Genomic DNA, 18,848 nt, shown 5'->3' with positions numbered 1-18,848 from the left:
AAGATTACGAGTTCTAATCACTCCGGTAATTTACTAAAATCAAAAAAAGAAAAAAGAAAAAAACCATTTGAAAAAAAAAAATTACACAATAAAAAATAAACACGTACTTTTTCTATTTATTTTTTACTTTATATTTAACTGTCGGTCAATGCACGTTCTCCGCGTTTCTATTTCTTAATTAGCAAAAAGTGTGAGAGAAATGAGTTGTGGGCTGTCTGGAAAAAAAAAAAAAGCTATTGCATGTGATAAGAAGATTAATTAAATTATATAATACAATTATTCTCTTATTCCTCTCTGTAAAATAATAATAATAATAATAATAATAATAATAATAATAATAATAACTCTCTTATTCCTCGCTAGTTTTATTTTATTTCTTTATAGAATGGAATTGACGGCCAAAAAGAACTAATAAACTTAGACGAAGTTATGGGAATACATTTTCAATTAATTTTACTCATTTTACTCGACAGTAAATAATATCTAAGGTTCAAATTCTCATATATTCATATTTGTTGTACTAGAAAAATAGCAAACTTATCACATTGTAAAATATTTTAAAAAATAACATAAATATATAAGATCACGTCTAATAATGAGATATTTTATAGTAAGTATATTGATGATATACTTCATCAATGAAATATATCACAATATACATTGTCGAAAAAATTAGTCTTGAGATCGTTGTTTTATGAAAGTGAGTTAGGTAGTTATTTACTTCCTTTTTTTTTTGTTAAAATTGATTGTGAACCATGGAAAATTGAATATACGGTGACAATTGCAACATTTATCAAAGTTTAAAGTTAAATTTTATGGAATTAAAAGTTGAGAGAAATTTTTGATTCAACAGTTCAAGTTTGTGGGTAACCTTTTTTATTTTTTATTTATTTTTTCTCTTTTCTTTTTGGTCTACGCTTGAAATAAATAAATTAATTAATAAAATATCCTCATTTAAAGCATGCATCTAATATATGAAGGTACCATTAGGGTTTGACTTAGTTGGCTAAATTTGTTCCGCGTTACCATTCACGAGACAACAACTAATAACCTTTTTTCAGTATAACAATTGAGAGTGGGGAATTCGAATTCATAACCACTTGATCAGATACATGAGCCAATTAATAGCTTTGTGATTAACCAAATCTAGAGAAAAAATATTCGTCTTATCGATACAAACACAAGCTTTGTCATTTAATCCACTTGATTCAAATAAGAAATTTCTTACTTTTTCTATTTTAAAATTTGAGTCAACAAGAAACACGAAAGAATTATCAAACATTTTTCTATTTCTTTTTTTCAATAGAAAAGCAAGAACAAAACAATGTAAATTTAGTTTTCTGGATTTAAAAAAAAGAAGGACAGACAAGAAACAAATAACAAGAGTGTTAGTTGGCGATGGTTGTTAATTTGAAAATTGAAATAGTTTATTTCCTATTCCAATCAGGCCAAAATCTAATATATTGAAAAGAATGGACTATGTTACCCTTTGACCAAAATTTGCCAAAAACATCAATGAACCAATCTCTCTCATTGAATATATAAAATACTATCCTTTTGGTCAGACCCAAAAGATGGTAAAAGCTGAACCTACACATAGTACCACCTATTTTCTACCCTTGTCATAATGAGGATAGTGGGACCAAATTTATTGGGACAATTTTGAAGATTCATTAAGGTTAATTAATGAAGATTAAAGCTGCCAAATCCAGTTCCTATGTGTCTTTTTTTGCCTTTCTTTTCATGAAGGGGGAGAAAAAACTAGAACATGGATGAGTGTAACACTATTTTTGTAATATTTGCGACAAAGGGTATTCCCATTTATGCTCTTCAAGGTGAGACCATTTAGAAGCATTTGGAATTAGGGCTTGAAAAGGTGAGTTGGCCGTGTCGAGTGGAAATTGACGTGGGTGAGTTTGAGATGACATTTGCAATGACAATTGTTGGGATTTATACCTTAAAATCACGTGATTTATGTTTTATAAAATAATATAATAATAATAATTTGATTGTTTTAACTACGGATAATATCTGTTATCTATTTTGTGAAAATCTAAGATTGTCAGTGGGAGTATTCTATATATATATATATAGAGGTTGTATAAGAAGATTGGATCTTGAAATATTTGATCTTTTTTTATAAATTCGTTAATAGAGAGGACAAATATTTGACAGGATGATCATATATAACTTGATTGAAATCTCAATCTTGAGTGAGTTATGAACTTTTACTACGAGGTCATGACTTTTGATTTGCATGGGTGGAAATGAATTGTATAGTTGTTCAATAAGTCTATCGTTTTGGAGATCGAAATAAGAAGTTGTGAACATAATCTCACCAGATGAAATTCATTCCTTTTTCTATAGGATAAGTAGAAAAGTAAGTCTCTTGAGTGCTGATTTTTAGAGAGACTTAATCTATAATGAAGAATCATAAAGAAATTATTCATTAGAGGATTGGTAGAAATTAAGGTATAAGATGTAATTATATAGTAAAACAGACTTTTACTCAGTTGAGAGCAAAAGACATCTTAACAAAAACAGAAAACTAAACTAGAAACTAAAAAAAATTACAATCAACAAAATTTAATGTGAAAAAATAGATAGAAAGAGAAGAAAAGTTGCAGAGGTGAGAGTGAGAAATTTAGAGAAAAGTTTAGAGGAAGATTAATTTTTTTAGAGAGGAACCTTCCAAATAAAATTATAGAAAGTGAAAAGTTTTTTAGAGACAAACAACAAAACAAACTAAAAACAAGACAAACAATCCTCACGAAGAGTTCTAGCAAGTTCTACTGGATTATTTTCTAGCCAAACCCGATCCGATCTTTGACGAAGCGCCAAACGAGCCATCTGATGAGCCGCACCATTACCTTCGGGAAGAGAAAAATGAAAGCTAACCATACCGGACTGGTCACAACATCGATGAACGTCATGAAGAAGAAAGCCCACCTCCGAAAGGTTATCATCCTTATTTTACAAGATTCGAAGCATCGTCGGGAATCAGATTCTATCTGGATGGGTTGAATCTCCGTATCACAAGCCAGTAACAAACTCGTTCGAATAGCGAAAGCCTTCGCCAAGTTGGCAGAAACATAGTGGAGAATAAATGTCGCTACCGCAAGAATAAAATGACTCAGTGAATCACGGATTACAACTCCAAGACCAGCACACAACAAATCAGGGAGAAACCTCAAGACCAACACGCAACAAATCAACGAGAAAAGATCAGTGTTTACTTTAAATGAACCAACCAAAGAAAAAAATAATTTTCTTAACTTTTGAAATTTACTTATAATCTCAAAAATATTTTTAAAATAACAAAAGAGATGTTTTTCAATCTCTAACCGGTTCTTAAAAGTGGAAGGACTAAAATGAAATAAAAAGAAGTTGAGGAGCTAAAATTAAATATTTGAATATTTGAGGGGTGATAACAAAATAAGAATGAAGTATCTTTAGAGATTACAGACAGAATATTCAGGGATCGAATCAGGTCAAAAAGAATCTTTAAAAATGGGAAAAGGAAAAAATGGAAAATGGAAACAATAAAAGGTGTTACCATTCACGTGACACTTTATTCAACGGCCCAAAAGTTCAGAGAAGGATCGAATCTAAATTTGCAGATCACCACCTACGTTTGGCTGTTTTTATTTATAAATTTTCATCCACTTGTTTTATAACAATTTTTGGTTTTTTTGGAAAAATTTGAATAATAATTGGTTTTGGTTTTTTGTTCCTTTCTTTTTTTCTAAAATTTTAAATTAAGAATGGTAATATAAGATTTTTATTTATGTTGCGGAAGAAATTGGAAATGAAAATCAGAAACGAGAAAGTTGATTTTGTTGTTTCCAAAAATTCTAAGTAATTTGAAAACATTTAAAAAAAATTTGATAAATAAGGAATAAAAACAGTTGTCAAATGTTTGTGTTCCAACTTTTTGATGATGTTCAGTCAATTTTATTGACATGTTTTCTTGTTCTATTTGTACGTTGATCTTAAAGGGTGAGATTCGTCTTTTCTTTATGATAGTTAACTTTTACTAATAATAATAATTTAAGTATGCATTTATAGGAATACTTTTTAGATAAAGAAAAAAGACTAAAAGCAAAATTGTATGATATAAAAAAGTTTAGAAGGGAAAAATATAATTTTAAAAATTCTATCTATCCCACCTAGCTTTTGAACTTTAATCTTGATTAATTATTTATATAATGAATACATTTTAGTTTTAAAGTGAACTATGTAAGAATAAAATTTTGAGTGCTAGTTAAGCTATGATTGCTATTTTAGTGCTAATTAGTTTTCGGAGTATTAAATATTATTATTGTATATTTAGATTCTGCAATTTTTTCTTCTACATATCTAGATGACATGAATTGAATGTGAAAAGGACCAAAGACCAAGAGAAGTTTATGACAGATGGGAAAATCCAGCAGCCACTTGCTGCCCCATTTACTAAGAAGGGGGCGGGCGGGCGCAGTAACTACATGGATCTCTTCCTTTATGTTGTTTTCGTGTTTTTTTTCGGACCAAGCCTAAACTCTAACGTGAATGGGGTGAGTTCATTCGCTTTAGTCTTCTCTGGAAGATCTATGATTTGGCGAGTAGATCTGAAAAAAATGACCCCTTTATCGCATCTTTTATAAAACTAGAAGCTCGAGTCTAACAAATGGAGTATTTTATTTGGAATTTATTTTGATCTAGTGTGAGCGTTCCTATTTTACTTATGAGAGTAAGTTCATTTCCTTTAAATCGGACACATGTATTTTTACTTTGAAGTTTGAATGTGACAATTTCCCCGACCCGACATCATTAATTATCTTGTTTCTCCTCATTCTCTCTCTCAGTACGTGTGGTGTGGGTTAAGAAAATAAATAATAAAATCTAATTAAGATAGGCAACTTAAATATGTATGTTGATCAGGGATGTTCATGGGCGGAGTAGAGATGGAAAAGACTTCCTCGTCCCCGTCTCCATCCCCAATTTAATTTTTCATCCACGGAGAATTTTCTCCAATTTAAACGAGAATTCTCCGTCTCATTTAGATAGGTCCAATTTTTTTTCTTTATATAAAATGTGGGGTGAGGGATTGAACTCACAACCTTGTGGTTGGAGATATATGTCAATTTGAAATTAATTATCACTAAAATAAAATAATCTTAAAAATTCATGGATTGAAAGGAAATTTAAACCAAAATATTGTTATCTGAAACCAAAATTTTGCAGTTGATCACATCTTGGCCACGTGTTCGCGTTCTTCTCTTTCAAGTAGCCCAAAAAAAATATAAGAAATGGAGGAAAACTTGGCCAAGCGCCCAAGATAAATTTCTTGAGAGTTATATGTTCGGTTTTGGCAAAAGAGTGAAAATCACACCATTAAATTGTACAATTAAATGATGTATTTTAAATGTTATAACAGCTCATGATTTTAGGTTTTATTATTCCAATTACAAACACTTTTAAGTCTAGTATAATATTCTCAGTTGTTGAATGGTATAAAGTCTCGAGATAGTGTTTTTTTGTTTTTTTGTTTTAGTGTGTTAGGGGGTTGTAGCATTATCTGGAGTACTTTTATATTAGAAAAGATTTTTAGAAACGAGCTACAGTGAATAGTGTGATTTGTTCACTATTTACATTTTTGCTAGTGCGAAGCAGATATGTCAAACTTGATGCGTCTAGTGAATATTGACGTGAAGAAATTTGATGGAATGATCAACTTCGACTCGTGGCAAGTGCAAGTTAAGGATGTACATATATAGTCTGGACTACACAAGGCCTTGACGGGAAGATTGAAATAACTATAGTTGTATAAGTGGTATAAAGCTTTGAAAGAGTGTTTATTATCTAATTGTTGTCGGGGAGAAAATTCTGTGTGATTGTAATATTGTTTACATGGTGGATTTTTCTTCCTAGCGAGTCAAGGTTTTTTCTCCGATTGAACTCTTGTGTGCTTTTTTATTGTTACGTCTTTAATTTCTCGATTATTTTCTATTTATTCATGTGGTATATGTGAGATGTTCTTGCCCAACAAGTCGTATCAGAGATTTGGGTTCGTAGTTACTTGAATTTTTTAGTATGCTTAGTGGTTGCAGCATTATATGAACTTCCATATTGGAAAATATTTCTTGAAACGATCTATAGTCTCGTGAATAGTGTGAGTTGTTCACAATTTGCAGATTCATTAGTGTGAATATATGAGATATGTCAAACTTTATGATTCAAGTGAAGATTAACATGGAGAAATCAGATGGAATGATTAACTTTAGCTTGTGGGAAGTGCGAGCCAAGGATGTCCTAATACAATTTGATTACACAATCCTTTGGAGGGAAGAATGAGCAGCAGGGGTGCTTCTAAAGAGGTAAACAGTGATGATGGTCCAATGGATCGTAGTTCTAAGAGGTCCAGCATGAGTAATGAAGATTGGAAGGAATAGAGCTGCAAGCACGATAAGACTAAGTTTCGCAAATAATGTTATTGCAAATGTAACCTGCATCGAATTTTGATACCCAACTAACTTTGGGAGAAGCTTGAAATGTTGTATCATAAAAAGGCATCTAAAATTTAGATGTCTAGTGCCCTATCCTAGTACACTGTTGATACGATCCACTTTATAAAAGTTACAAATAATTGATCTTGATCGTTCATGTGGAGACATGCAAATAAGAGTATCATCTACAATTAATTTGTAAATGATTGAGTCGCACGATGTTTAATTTTTTTTTTTTTTGGTAAGTCCATTAAAAAAAATCACAAGATGATCATATACGAACTTGATCTTAATCCTTGGTGAGTTATGAACTCTTGCTTGTAAGGATATGTCTTTTGATTTACATAGGTGAGAATGATTCCGTAGTCGATTTAAATCTACTATTTTTGTGACATGATCAAACTGGAAAATGGCCCAAGAGATACTTAGTTTATGATTGAATCATAAACAAATTGTTTATTATAAGATAAAGTGGTACTTAAGGTATAAATAAACTTTTGACGTACTGAATTGTGACTACAAGCAACTCGTTGATGGTCGACTTGCATGTATTAAGAGTGTAACTCCAAATTTATTGTAGAGTACTTCAGAGTCGATGCTTAATTAATTCATTCAATATAAATTCTTTCTAAATTTTATAATTGGACCAAGGCGGATTTGATCTATTTGAAGTTTTTCCAAGTCTTATCTCCTAGTCTCGACTATGTGATGGAGGTAGCAAGAAATATCTATTAGAATGAATTGAATACGAAAAGATTAAGGTTCTTCAAAAGTTTAAAGGTAAATTGTTGCCATTGTCTTAAAATTAAATTCAGATTCAATATTAGATTTTTTAACTGTTTAGAAATAAAAGTTTTTATTTTAATAATAATTATATAATTTGTTCATTTAGTTCTTTTAGTAAGTTTTCGATTTTGTTTAGATCTAGTAATATTATTAAATTGATATTCCATTATTATTCTAACAACTCATCATACTTGAATATTAAAAATATATATATATATACACATCCACCTACTATTATTCAACATTGTCTTTATTTTAATAATAAATTTATATATATATATATATATAGATACATACATACAAGTGCCCGCTAATAACATAATAAATTCTCCATCAAAAGAAATAATAATAATAAATTCTATAATACCGATTTTGTCCACCTGAAATCTGCCCAGCAGTTGCGCAGGATTATGTCGGCCTCGGGTAGGGCCGAGTTGACTCGTTCCGAACCGGGGGTGTGACTCGTCCCGTTTTATTTATTATTTATTACTTTTTTTGGCAATGGTACGGCCACTTATTTCGTTTCCAAAGATATTTTACAAGCTTAAAACCTCACCCACGTAATATTCCAAAATTAAGATTTAAATCTTGTTTTTGTCTCGCGTTGGATAATAATTTTATTTTTAATTTTTTGTTATAAGAATTGGGCCTTTTTTTTTCAAACTTTTATATATGTTTTTCATTTTTTCTGAAAAGATATATTTAAATTTTTACTCAAATTTCAAAAATAAAAATAAAAAATTGAAAATTATATATTTTCTAGTTCTAAAATTTTGGGTTAAATTAAACATATTTAAAAAATACATAGCAAAACATAGGTAATAAAATAGTATTGATAATAATTTTAAAAAATAATAAACTGAAAACAACATTATTCATCAATTTTAAATTGCATTCCATTTTTTGTTTTTGGGTTTTTAAATGTTTAGTCAAAATATTTATTTTAGGACTTCTATGGTTGATCAATTTTGCTCTATGAACTTTCAAAATATCTAGAAAATAATCATGACAATTTTTAGTATACTTTTGTTAAATATTATTCACTCCCTCAATATTTACCGAGTCAATCTATACCGCACCAGTACATACCACGTCAACATGTTAATATATATTGGAAGCTTAGAGAAAAACTAAATTAAAGATGAAATTTGTTTTTCATTTTTTTAAAATTAAAATAAAAGATCAACATAAAATAAATATGGAATTGAAAGACTAAAATAGAAATTTATACATATGAAAATAATAATAATAATAATAATAATAATAATAAACAAATAAATAAATAAAGACAACAATATCAACAATGACCAACTAAGAAAAGAAGTAATTACAATTTCAATGATAATTCTTTTTTTTTTCTAACCAGTCATTTATTTTTATTTTATTTTTTGTCCTTTCGTCCACTGAAATGATGGGTCCACAAATAATTGTATTTTGGCCGCTGTCTATTTTATTTTTTATATTTTAGAAAAGAAGTAGCAATAAAATATTAACAAGACAGAAAAAAAAAATCACCCTATAATTATTAGAGTCATAATTTCACTCTCTAACCTTGAATTTCATAACTTTTTTTTGTATGATTAACCAATTTTTATATTTATCAAAATTAAATTGAAAAATATCAAATATAATAGACTAAAATATATATTTAAGATTTATGTAGCTCCACGATAGTTGGAAAATTTTAAACCGTTCATTATTTTCACAAAATAATACATTTTAAAATCCAAAATTTATTAAAGAGACAATAAGCCACGAACAACTCGTGAAGAAAAACATCACAGCTGATGGACCCAAGAGTGAAGACAGGAGAAAGAACAGTTTTTTCCTTTTTTTTTTAATTTGATTTTCGGTCCACCGTTGCTTTTTAATTTGAGGTTAAAAAACACTTTCAATCCCTCTACACTATAAAATTTAATCCTTAAAATCTAAAGTTTGTTACGATTTAGTTCCTATTGTAAAATTTTTTGTTAAAATTTCTTATATATACAGATCCATAAATTGATAAAGGATTAAATTTATTTATAAATTACAAAAATTAAGTCGTTATAGGATAAAAATTGACGCTTAATTTCGAGAATTTTCGTGATAGAGATTAAATTGATACAAATTTGAATTAGGAGACTAAATTGTTACCTATTAAAATTCAAGAACTAAATTGTCATCCATATGATAGTACAAGAACTAAATCGTTATAATTAAAAAATCAGGAACTAATTATTAGTAAAAGTAACATAGATCATATGTATTTTTTAACCTTAATTTAATCAACATGTCAGGCAATATTTATGAAAAAAAATTAATAATATAGATTTGTTAAGATTAATAAAAGAGAGTTAATAAGAAAGGTAGGAAATTTTGAGATTTAACTCACGATAAAATAGCAAGATGAGTGCTATTTATTTATAATTATTATAAAACTTTCCATTTCATTAGACAAAAAAAAAGATCAAATTACTATATTTTACCTATACTTTTAAGTTTGATTTGTTTTAGTATATATACTTTAAAAATATCTGTTTTGGTCTATGCACTTTTAAAAAACGATCATTTTGATCTCTATTCGTAAAATTTTAACATAAATTCTATATATAATAGTGGCGTTATAATTTAAATTTGAGATTACGTTTTAAGAAATATATTAAATGTAGTATCGTGTTGAAATTGTAATAGATATGAAATTAAAAATAAAATTAAGAGATCAAAATGATTAAGTTTTACAATTATAGAAGCCAAACTTAAAATTAAGAGATCGTGTCTAATTAATATAATAAATTTTTATAATTAAGAGGTCAAAATGATTAATTTTTAAAAATATAGGGATTAAGTTAAAAATTCAAGGACGAAATTAATGTTTTAAAGTTATAAAATCAAAACCAATAAAGTAACGTTGAACTGAAAATTCAAAATAAAAATAAATTCATTCAACTCGTCCGTATTTGTTTCAAAAAAAAGAAAAAGAAAAAGAAAAAAAACTTGTCCGTATTATTCGTATAAAACTGACGGGATCCGGCTGCCCGGCTGGCAATTGCCCGTTGACCGAGGGAGTAAATTGCAAAATAACCATAAAACTAACGTTTACGCAATTATTTGGTCGGTTGTAGCCCACGCGTCATGAAGGCGCGTGGGGCCATTCCGTTGCCATGCGGCCTTGAAGATCCCAAACGTCCTTAATTTTGGACGGTCTAGATCTTTCCAAGAAAGCATCGAGATTGCAGCCCACGTGGATTTAAAAAAAAAGAAGTTTTAAAAGTTTAATTATAAAAGGTGTATTATATTTGTAAACTTTTCGACATCGTGTCTAATTAATATAATAAACTCCAATAACTTGTTAGAAATAATAAGAATTGTATTAGATTTTTTTAATATTCTATTTAAAGTTCATGAATTTATTAAATATAATATTATAATTTTATAAATTTACTCAGATATTTTAACTTTAAAAAATAGAAAGCCAACCTAATAACCTATCACAGCCTTTTTAAAATTACAAAAGAGAAAACTTTAATACCATTAGAGTAGGAATATTACTTAGATATGACAAACACATGGATACTCGTTTTGTTCATTATATACATGTCATAATCATATTAAACAGAACTATAATCTTGCCTTATTACATTAAAGTAGAATATAAAATGAACATGACTTAACGATAATTAACGTTATAGACTGCGAATAAAAAAATTATTTATAAAGACAGAATCAATCGGCAGCGGTGGTGATTGGGACTTGGGAGTAGTATAAATTGATTAAATAAATAAATAATTGGAAGTAAAAAAGAAAAGAGTGGCTCCCCCTCTCCTGGCGTCCATACGAATAGAACTGCTATAAAGACTCGCTTTCAACTCTGCCCCTTAGGGAAGAGGGGGAAACCAAGGGATTGGGCGAGAGAAGGCCAAAATCAGTGGCTCCATCTTCTCCGGCCGCCGATGGAGAACATTATCGACGAGTACAAATACTATTGGGAAACCAACATGTTTCTGCACAACGAAGAGTTCGACGGGTAATTTTCCCTCTCCGTCTCTGTAATTTGTTCTTGTTTCTGTGGATTTTGGATTTTAGGGCTTACGAGCGGCACAATCGCAGGTGGCCGGGCCTGGACGAAGCGTTCTACGGCTCCTACGACTCGAGCTCGCCGGACGGAACGCCGTCGTCTTTGGAAGCCTCAAAGAACATCTTATCGGAGAGGAATCGGAGGAAGAAGCTCAACGATCGCCTTCTCGCGCTCAGAGCCGTCGTCCCTAATATCACCAAGGTCACTCCATTTTACCCTCTTTGTTTTTTTCGTTTTCCAATAAAACAAATAACAAAAACTTTATATATCGACTACATTCAAAACCATTGGAGAGCTAAATATTAAGAATACCTATTTTCTCGAAGAATTTTCGTTAATATCTAAATTATTATTTTTAATATTTTTTTAGTTGTCAAAGATGCAACGGTGAGTAGATTCATCCTCTCCGGAGAAGTAGATTTTTTTTTTATTAAAATTTATTCTATACTAAACTATTATTGAAAAATTATACGTTTTTTTATTTTAAGATTCTTTATCTTTTATTTCCCTTTAATGGGTTGGTAAAGAATTTAGGTAAATTATATTTCGTAGAAATAATATTTTTTTATTAAGACATGTGTTGTGAAAATTTGAGCTCACCCTATTTTAATTGGAGATAAGATGTTTTAATCATGTTCAAGTTGCATTTATCATAATAACGTTACTTCATATTTTGTAAGAAGTGTCACAAAAAATAATTTTAGTTAGTCTCACGTGATGCGTAGTTTATGCTGCTTTTCTGAAATTTTTAATCTAATTATATATACAAATACATATATTTCTTTTCTTTTGGTGATATTCTTATAATTTTTAAAAAATTTTAATTGTGTAAAATTGTCTTTTTGGGACTCGAATTTCTGACCTCGCAAGAGGTTACTAAACCATGGTTAGTCAAAAGTTAATGATTGTCTTTATGCGACATATTAAAAGCGGACAAAACTCCTCCAGCCAATCAAGGCACGTGTACCAATTGTAGTGGTGAGACTTTTTTTTTTGTTTTTCTTTTTTGTCTCTACTTTTAATTTCTTTTCTAAATTCATGTTTTAATAAATTTATAGATCTTTCTCAAAGATTTAACATTTGTCTGATGCGACATATTAAAAACTATCAATATTTAATAAATTTAGAGGCATTTTGAGAGGTTTACTAAATTATGAGATTTTAGTGGAAATTTTATAATCTATATATTAAAACCTTCCATTATATATTAAATTTTTAAAAAGTAAATTTGAACATAGGAGAGAGATATAATCAATTTTGTTTTTATAACGGTCAATTTGAGCTTAGTTAAGTGATAATTGACCCACTTTTTTATATGTAAAAAAAATGGACACACTTTTACGATGAAGAGGTCATGAGTTTGAATCTCATTCTTATTTGTTGTTCTATAATTCATCTTTTGATCTCGATCCTTCCATCTAATAATTGAATTTATTCCCACCGTGAGATAAGATTTGTGAAGTTATTTACAGCAAATTATTTGAGAATTTTATATATATAAAATAATATTCTTTATCTTTTGGACAACTTTGCCCTCTTTACTTTTCGTTTTTTTAACTATTAAAATCATCACGAGATCTAAGACTTTAAGTCATTGTACTACATTGTATTTAATTATTCTATACTTTTTGAAAATAATGCACCAATTTGATGTATATTCTAATATCAAATTCTAAAGTCTGGGTGGGCCGTTGGATATGAACAAAATTAATCATTTTGACGAAGATCCGAGTATAAGAATGATTAAAAAGAAAAATTGAAGTGGACAATAAAATAATAAACAGTGTATGTATTTTATATATATAAAAGTGATAGTAGGTATGTTTATACTTTAGAAATAATTTTTGTTTTTCATTCCTTAAAAGTGAAATAAAGGGTGAAATTTGTGAGTTTTTCTTTGGCCTATTAATATTTAATTCTAATTTTAGTTATTTAATAAATGTTTTTTTAGCTATTTTAATATTTAACCACGTAATTTAATTTTACCTATTAAATTGATTTTAATTGAAAATTTATTATAGGTTAAAAAATACATTTGGTCCCTATACTTTCACTAAAGTAATAAATTAACCCTTGAATTTTAGTTTGTAAACATTTAGTCCTCATACTTTCACAAAAGTAATAATTTAGTCCTTGAACTTTAACTTTTAACAATTTAGTTCCTGTCATTTAAAATTTGTAACAATTTAGTCCATATTGTAAAAAATTTTATTAAAATCAAAAGTCAATTTTATCGTGTAACAATTTAATCTTTGTAATTATAAAAATATCTGGTCCCTTTAGTTTGTCAACCTATATATATATATATATAAGAAATTTAACAAAAAAAATTTTTCGATAAGGACTAAATCGTTACCGACTTTAAATTACAAGTGCTAAATTGTTACATATTAAAGTTTAAGGATTAAATTGTTATCCATCTAAAAGAAAGTTTTAGGACTAAATTGTTATCTTAATCAATATATATAGACCAAAAATATTTTTTTAACCTTTATTATAATATAATGTGTTTTATTTATTTATTTATTTATGTTTCAATCAATTAAATTAGTGTTAGGTTGAAGGGTTTTGAATTCGAATTTTCCATGTGTGGTATTTCAGATGGACAAGGCGTCGATAATCAAAGACGCGATAGAGTACATCCAAAAGCTGCGAGAGCAGGAGAGGAGAATCGAATCAGACATCTCGGATCTGGAATCGGGAAAAGTGAAGAGAACTCCGGCGAGCGATTCCGGCGACGATCAGATTTCGGCGAAGAAGACAGCGGATGCGAATCGAGAGCCGAAAGGTGATTCCGAGGGCGATGCGTCGTCGTCTTCAACAATCGAAATTCTCGATGTGAGTTTCTCTGAAACTGGATTTCTATTTTGTTTTCTAGGGCTTCGAAATTGACGGAATCAAGTTGAAATCGATCGCAGCTTAGTGTGAACTACATGGCGGAGAAGACGATCATTGTGAGTTTGACTTGCAGACGGAGCGGCGACACCATATTGAAGCTCAGCCAAGCAATCGAATCGCTCAACCTCAAAATTATTACCGCTAATATCACCGTCGTCGCCGGTAGGCTCTTGAATACTCTATTTGTTGAGGTTAGTCCATTTCTCTCTCCCTCTCTCCATTAAATCATTCATTTCTAATCAAACCCTAATTAAAAAGGGTTGCAGCAAAAAAACATTAATAGTTGTTTTCTCGAAGTATATCATGACAATTACATGTCTTCAATATGACATTTTATTGTTCACTTTAGATGCAAACTTTACTTTTGATTTCACCTGAAAATTTTAAGAAACAAAAAATGTTATAAATTAAAAACAATAAAAAAAATGTTATTATTAAAGGGAACTTGAATTTTCGTCGTTACATTTGTCGGCTAACCCGAGAAGCACGTGAGCCGGAATCAGGGGATGGGATTTTCCAAAATTTGTTGAAGCGGCCAAGTTTCATTGTGTCAGGATAAGGACTGTCCTCACAAAACAAGAAGTTCTAATCAAATAAAATAATTACAATAATTTAATTCTAAAATGATCGTCCCATCCCCCACATTTATTGAGACTTACAATTCCATCACTTTTTTCACCTACATTATCCATGGTCTATGGATTGATTTTGGGTATTTTATTGGCTGAATATTGGGTGGTTTATTAACCAGTTCTTGGACTATCAAATTGAGTTTAACTCAATATTAAGATATTAATTTTCAATCAAAAGAATTTGAATCTCTATTCTCACACGTTATTATATTAAAAATGAAAAAAAAGCGAGTTCATGATCAATATTGTGGCTCAATAGAAGTGTTAATATTCACCACTTATTCAAATTTGGTGTTAGTATCATTCTATTATTCAAGTTTTTACTATTACCTTGCAGTGATGGTATAGTTAGGATTATTTTGTTTAGCTTTTCTCGCTTGAGGCATAGTTAAATTGATCGATATATTATAGTTATTATTATTTTTTTAAGGACGTAGATTTAAATTATGTGTTTAATACGTAAAATTTGGGTTTTTACAGGCAGAGAGAGCAGAGGAAGAGGAAGTAAAGGTAAAAGTAGAAACAGCAATAGCAGCAATTTGTGATCGCAAAAGCCCTATGAGCATTTGATAGAACCTCTCAACTGTGGCTCACAACTTGTCATCTCATTTCCAAGTAGAATTGGTTCTCCTTTCTCTCTCTCTTTGTTATTTTCCTCTCTGTCTGGAAAATAAAATTATAGGAAATTTTTAGAAATGAAGATAAAAAAATGTCTTTCTACGGTTGCAAAAATTCTCATTTATTAGAAGGAAAAATAAAAGCACAAAACTGCAGACAGTGCCATGCCACCCGAGTCAACTTCAATAAGGAAAATAGGAAATGAGAGTGATGATTTTATTATAATCTTAAATGGGTATCTCGAAGAGACATTATAATACATGCTTGCTTGAATTACGAAAGGAAAAAGAGAAAAATTATGAGTTTAGTACTTGAACTTTTGAGTTTGTATTTGTCGCAAAGTATCTAAAAGATTTTTAGTCTTTTAATTTTGTGTCTAATGGATCATCTACTTGTTAATTTTTTTAAACTTCATATATCTATTGGACAATGGAAAGCTCATAGGCTTATTATATATAATATTGAAAGTCAAGAGCTTTATTAGACATTCGTAGAATTATTAAATACAAAATTGGCTTTTTTTTCCTTCAAAGTTTAGGTACTTATTAAACATAATTTTAAAAATTTGAGAGACTAAACTTGTAATATAATTAAGAGAAAAAGGTCGATAATCATAGAAATATTTAAGATGTCATTTGGAAAATGTAAATTTAAGATAACGTACTACTCAAGTTTAACGAAATAAGTCCAATAACATGCAACCTTTGCATAAGTTAAAAGGTCAAGTCATCATCATATTTATCATATACTGTGGATTCTACATAGTCTCCAAAAGAAATAAAGTGGCCCTTGCCATCAATTATGCAATAAAAATTCACCAATATTCTAAGAAATATTGGTGAGCTTTTTAGCGAAAAAAAAAACCTCAAATTAATGTTTTAGGTGTGTGAAAATATTGATCATTAAAAAAATCATACAAGATATGTAAATTAAAAAATAAGTCTTCCATTTTTTTAAATAAGTTAAAACTCTTATCATTAATCCAAAACAGAAAAAAAAAACTTTTGTTCATATTTTTGTACCACTCCTTCACATTATTGCGCAAAAAAAAAAAAAAAACCTTATTCTCTTTTCACCGAAGATTTCTTCATGTTGTTCTCCCATTTTAGATGAAAAGAACAAAGATGACTGAGTTTGTGTTTTGATTTTTTATAGATGTGTTTTTAAATTATTGTCCTTTTTTTTTCCTTCACAAAATATGGATGTGGACTATTGACAAATGAACTCAAACTATGTTGAATAACAATGGTCATCTTTTAGTAGTTTATTTGAAGAATTCGGGAAATATACCTTACACGAGCTATCCAATAAAGTCTAATTAAGATTTTTTCCCTTCTACAGTTATGAGCAAGTCTCACATAAATAACACAATAAAAAGAATATGAGAGAGATAAAACGATACATAGATTTATACTAGTTCACCCTAAGCATGAGCTACGTCTAGCCTTCCACAATGTGCAAGTTCTCCTGTGATTGAATATATTATAATGGGCTTCACAAACGCTCTACAAACACTCTCGATAGATGTCTTAACAATAGCTACCTAACTTCTAAACACTACAGTAATAGATACTTAGGATACAAGAATGAAAAACCTCACCGCTGCAGTTTTTATGGTTGCTGGAACTATGTGGTATGGTTCAACAACTACTCTGATTCAATTATTTGCGCCAACTTGCTATCAATGAGATTAGAGATACTTTCAACAATATATATATATATATATATATATATATATATATATATATATCGAAGATCAGTTAGTGCCTGACGTAAGAATATGTTGCCAATCTGAAGAACTTATTCTCCCTCCTTCGGTGAAAACAAATTGTTGCTGCTTCTAATTTTGTGCCACAAAACCTAAACGACAAAAAAGTTGCCTTTTTAAATATCGACATAGCGCTATGGCGCTACAAACTTTTGATTGTCTCGCGCCCATGTATCTCTACAACGTCGTACCACTGCTTCATTGGTCAAAAGGTCCCTAAAAACTGCTTCTTCGATTTCTCTTCATTCTTACTTCGTTCCGCTTCTTCAAGATCTCTTCATTCTTACTTCGTCCCTCTTCCGTTTTGGCCCCACATTCCCAACAACCACAAGTACAAAAACTTAGATAACCTATGTCTTAATTAATTTGAATATCTATCCCTTAACGAAGGGTGGACATTGATAGATCAATATCAATTTTGGATACGAAACAATGCCAGAAATCGATGATCAATACTTAAGTGCTATTGGTCAACACCTATCTTCGTATGTGTTAAATCCCAATAAAAAATTGAAATTTCTTTAGCTTTTTGAAGAATATTTCTTTTTCTACATTTCTCTCTTTTATTTATAAACAATTTAATGGTGGTCTTATCCAAACAAAGAACAAAGAATATACGAAAGTTTTAGAATATTTCTTTTCTGACACTAAAACATAATCCATTCAAGTTTTTAATAATATAGTTGTGATCTGTCATTACATGCAACTGTCTCCCACTGTAGAAAGGAAAAAAAAAAGAGTAAATTCGCTAATAAATACTAAAAAGAAAACAAACTTCTACATATACATTGTCCTAACCAACAATTTGTATCAGCTGTTAGGAAAGAAAGAAACTTTATCGAAGTTTTTTATTTTTTTGGAAAGGTGAAAAACTTTATAGAAGTTAAAATATGAAATCAGCAAAAAAGAGGTGGTGACATATAAACAAATATTTTTCCAAACTTAATCTATTAGTCCCCAAGGAAACTAACAGTCAGGTTGGTTGGTATAAATGTAATTTGAAAGATTTTGTTTGGTCTTCTTTTTCTTTTAAACTACTTAATTGGGCTCATTTGGACTTCTTTTAGTTGGACCATAACCTATTTGATATTACTTTGATGAGATAAAATAAGCAATATTGAAATAAGCTATTTAACAAAAAGGATAAAATAAGTTATTTATAACTTTTGCAAGAAAGAAACATGAAGTTTCCTTTTATTATAAATAAATGGTGTCATAGGCCAACCTGAATCTAGCTTAAAGTATAAGGATTGAAAAGTCGTGAGTTCGAATCTCTACGGAAAACGCTACTTCGTTTGTCTTTTCTTATTTCTTATTCGACTTCGTCAGTATCTGATTTCTCTCTTTCTGTTTCATCCGTTGATGCGTCATGCTTCTGTTGATTATTATGCTTTCTCTTCCCACACTATTGCTATCTTTGCTTAAGGAGCTGTGGGTTGTCCTTATTTTATAAGAATAACCGTACTTTACCTTTTGGAAGACTTTTCGTCCGATGGAAAGCGGGTTGCGAGGTTTCAGTCCGTGTACTAAAAAATGGTGTTATAAATAAGAAAAAGATATTTATATTTTCATTTTGACATTTATTTTTTCATATAGCTCATATT

The 18,848-nt window shown here is 29.5% G+C and overlaps 1 protein-coding gene across 2 annotated transcripts; it reads left to right on the top strand.

Annotated features, from left to right (window-relative positions):
• The first annotated feature begins 11,074 nt into the window (after positions 1–11,074).
• On the top strand, positions 11,075–15,844 carry LOC111018151 (transcription factor bHLH35). Of its 2 annotated transcripts, XM_088128142.1 has the most exons (6): positions 11,075–11,277; positions 11,361–11,529; positions 12,277–12,306; positions 13,930–14,166; positions 14,247–14,417; positions 15,339–15,844. In XM_088128142.1, exons 1-6 carry the CDS (start codon positions 11,204–11,206, stop codon positions 15,426–15,428), a joined length of 771 nt encoding a protein of 256 aa, XP_087984268.1. In that variant the 5' UTR covers positions 11,075–11,203; the 3' UTR covers positions 15,429–15,844. The 2 variants fall into 2 exon arrangements, with proteins under 2 accessions (XP_087984268.1, XP_022149807.1); XM_022294115.2 differs by lacking the exon at positions 12,277–12,306 and having other exon boundaries at positions 11,081–11,277.
• The last annotated feature ends 3,004 nt before the right edge of the window (positions 15,845–18,848 follow it).

Source organism: Momordica charantia (genome assembly GCF_013281855.1).
Source record: "Momordica charantia cultivar OHB3-1 chromosome 8 unlocalized genomic scaffold, Mcharantia_2.0 BLBB01000008.1, whole genome shotgun sequence".
Taxonomy (NCBI): Eukaryota; Viridiplantae; Streptophyta; class Magnoliopsida; order Cucurbitales; family Cucurbitaceae; genus Momordica; species Momordica charantia.
Note: the sequence above shows the minus strand (reverse complement) of the source record. Positions and strands in the feature narration are given on the sequence as shown.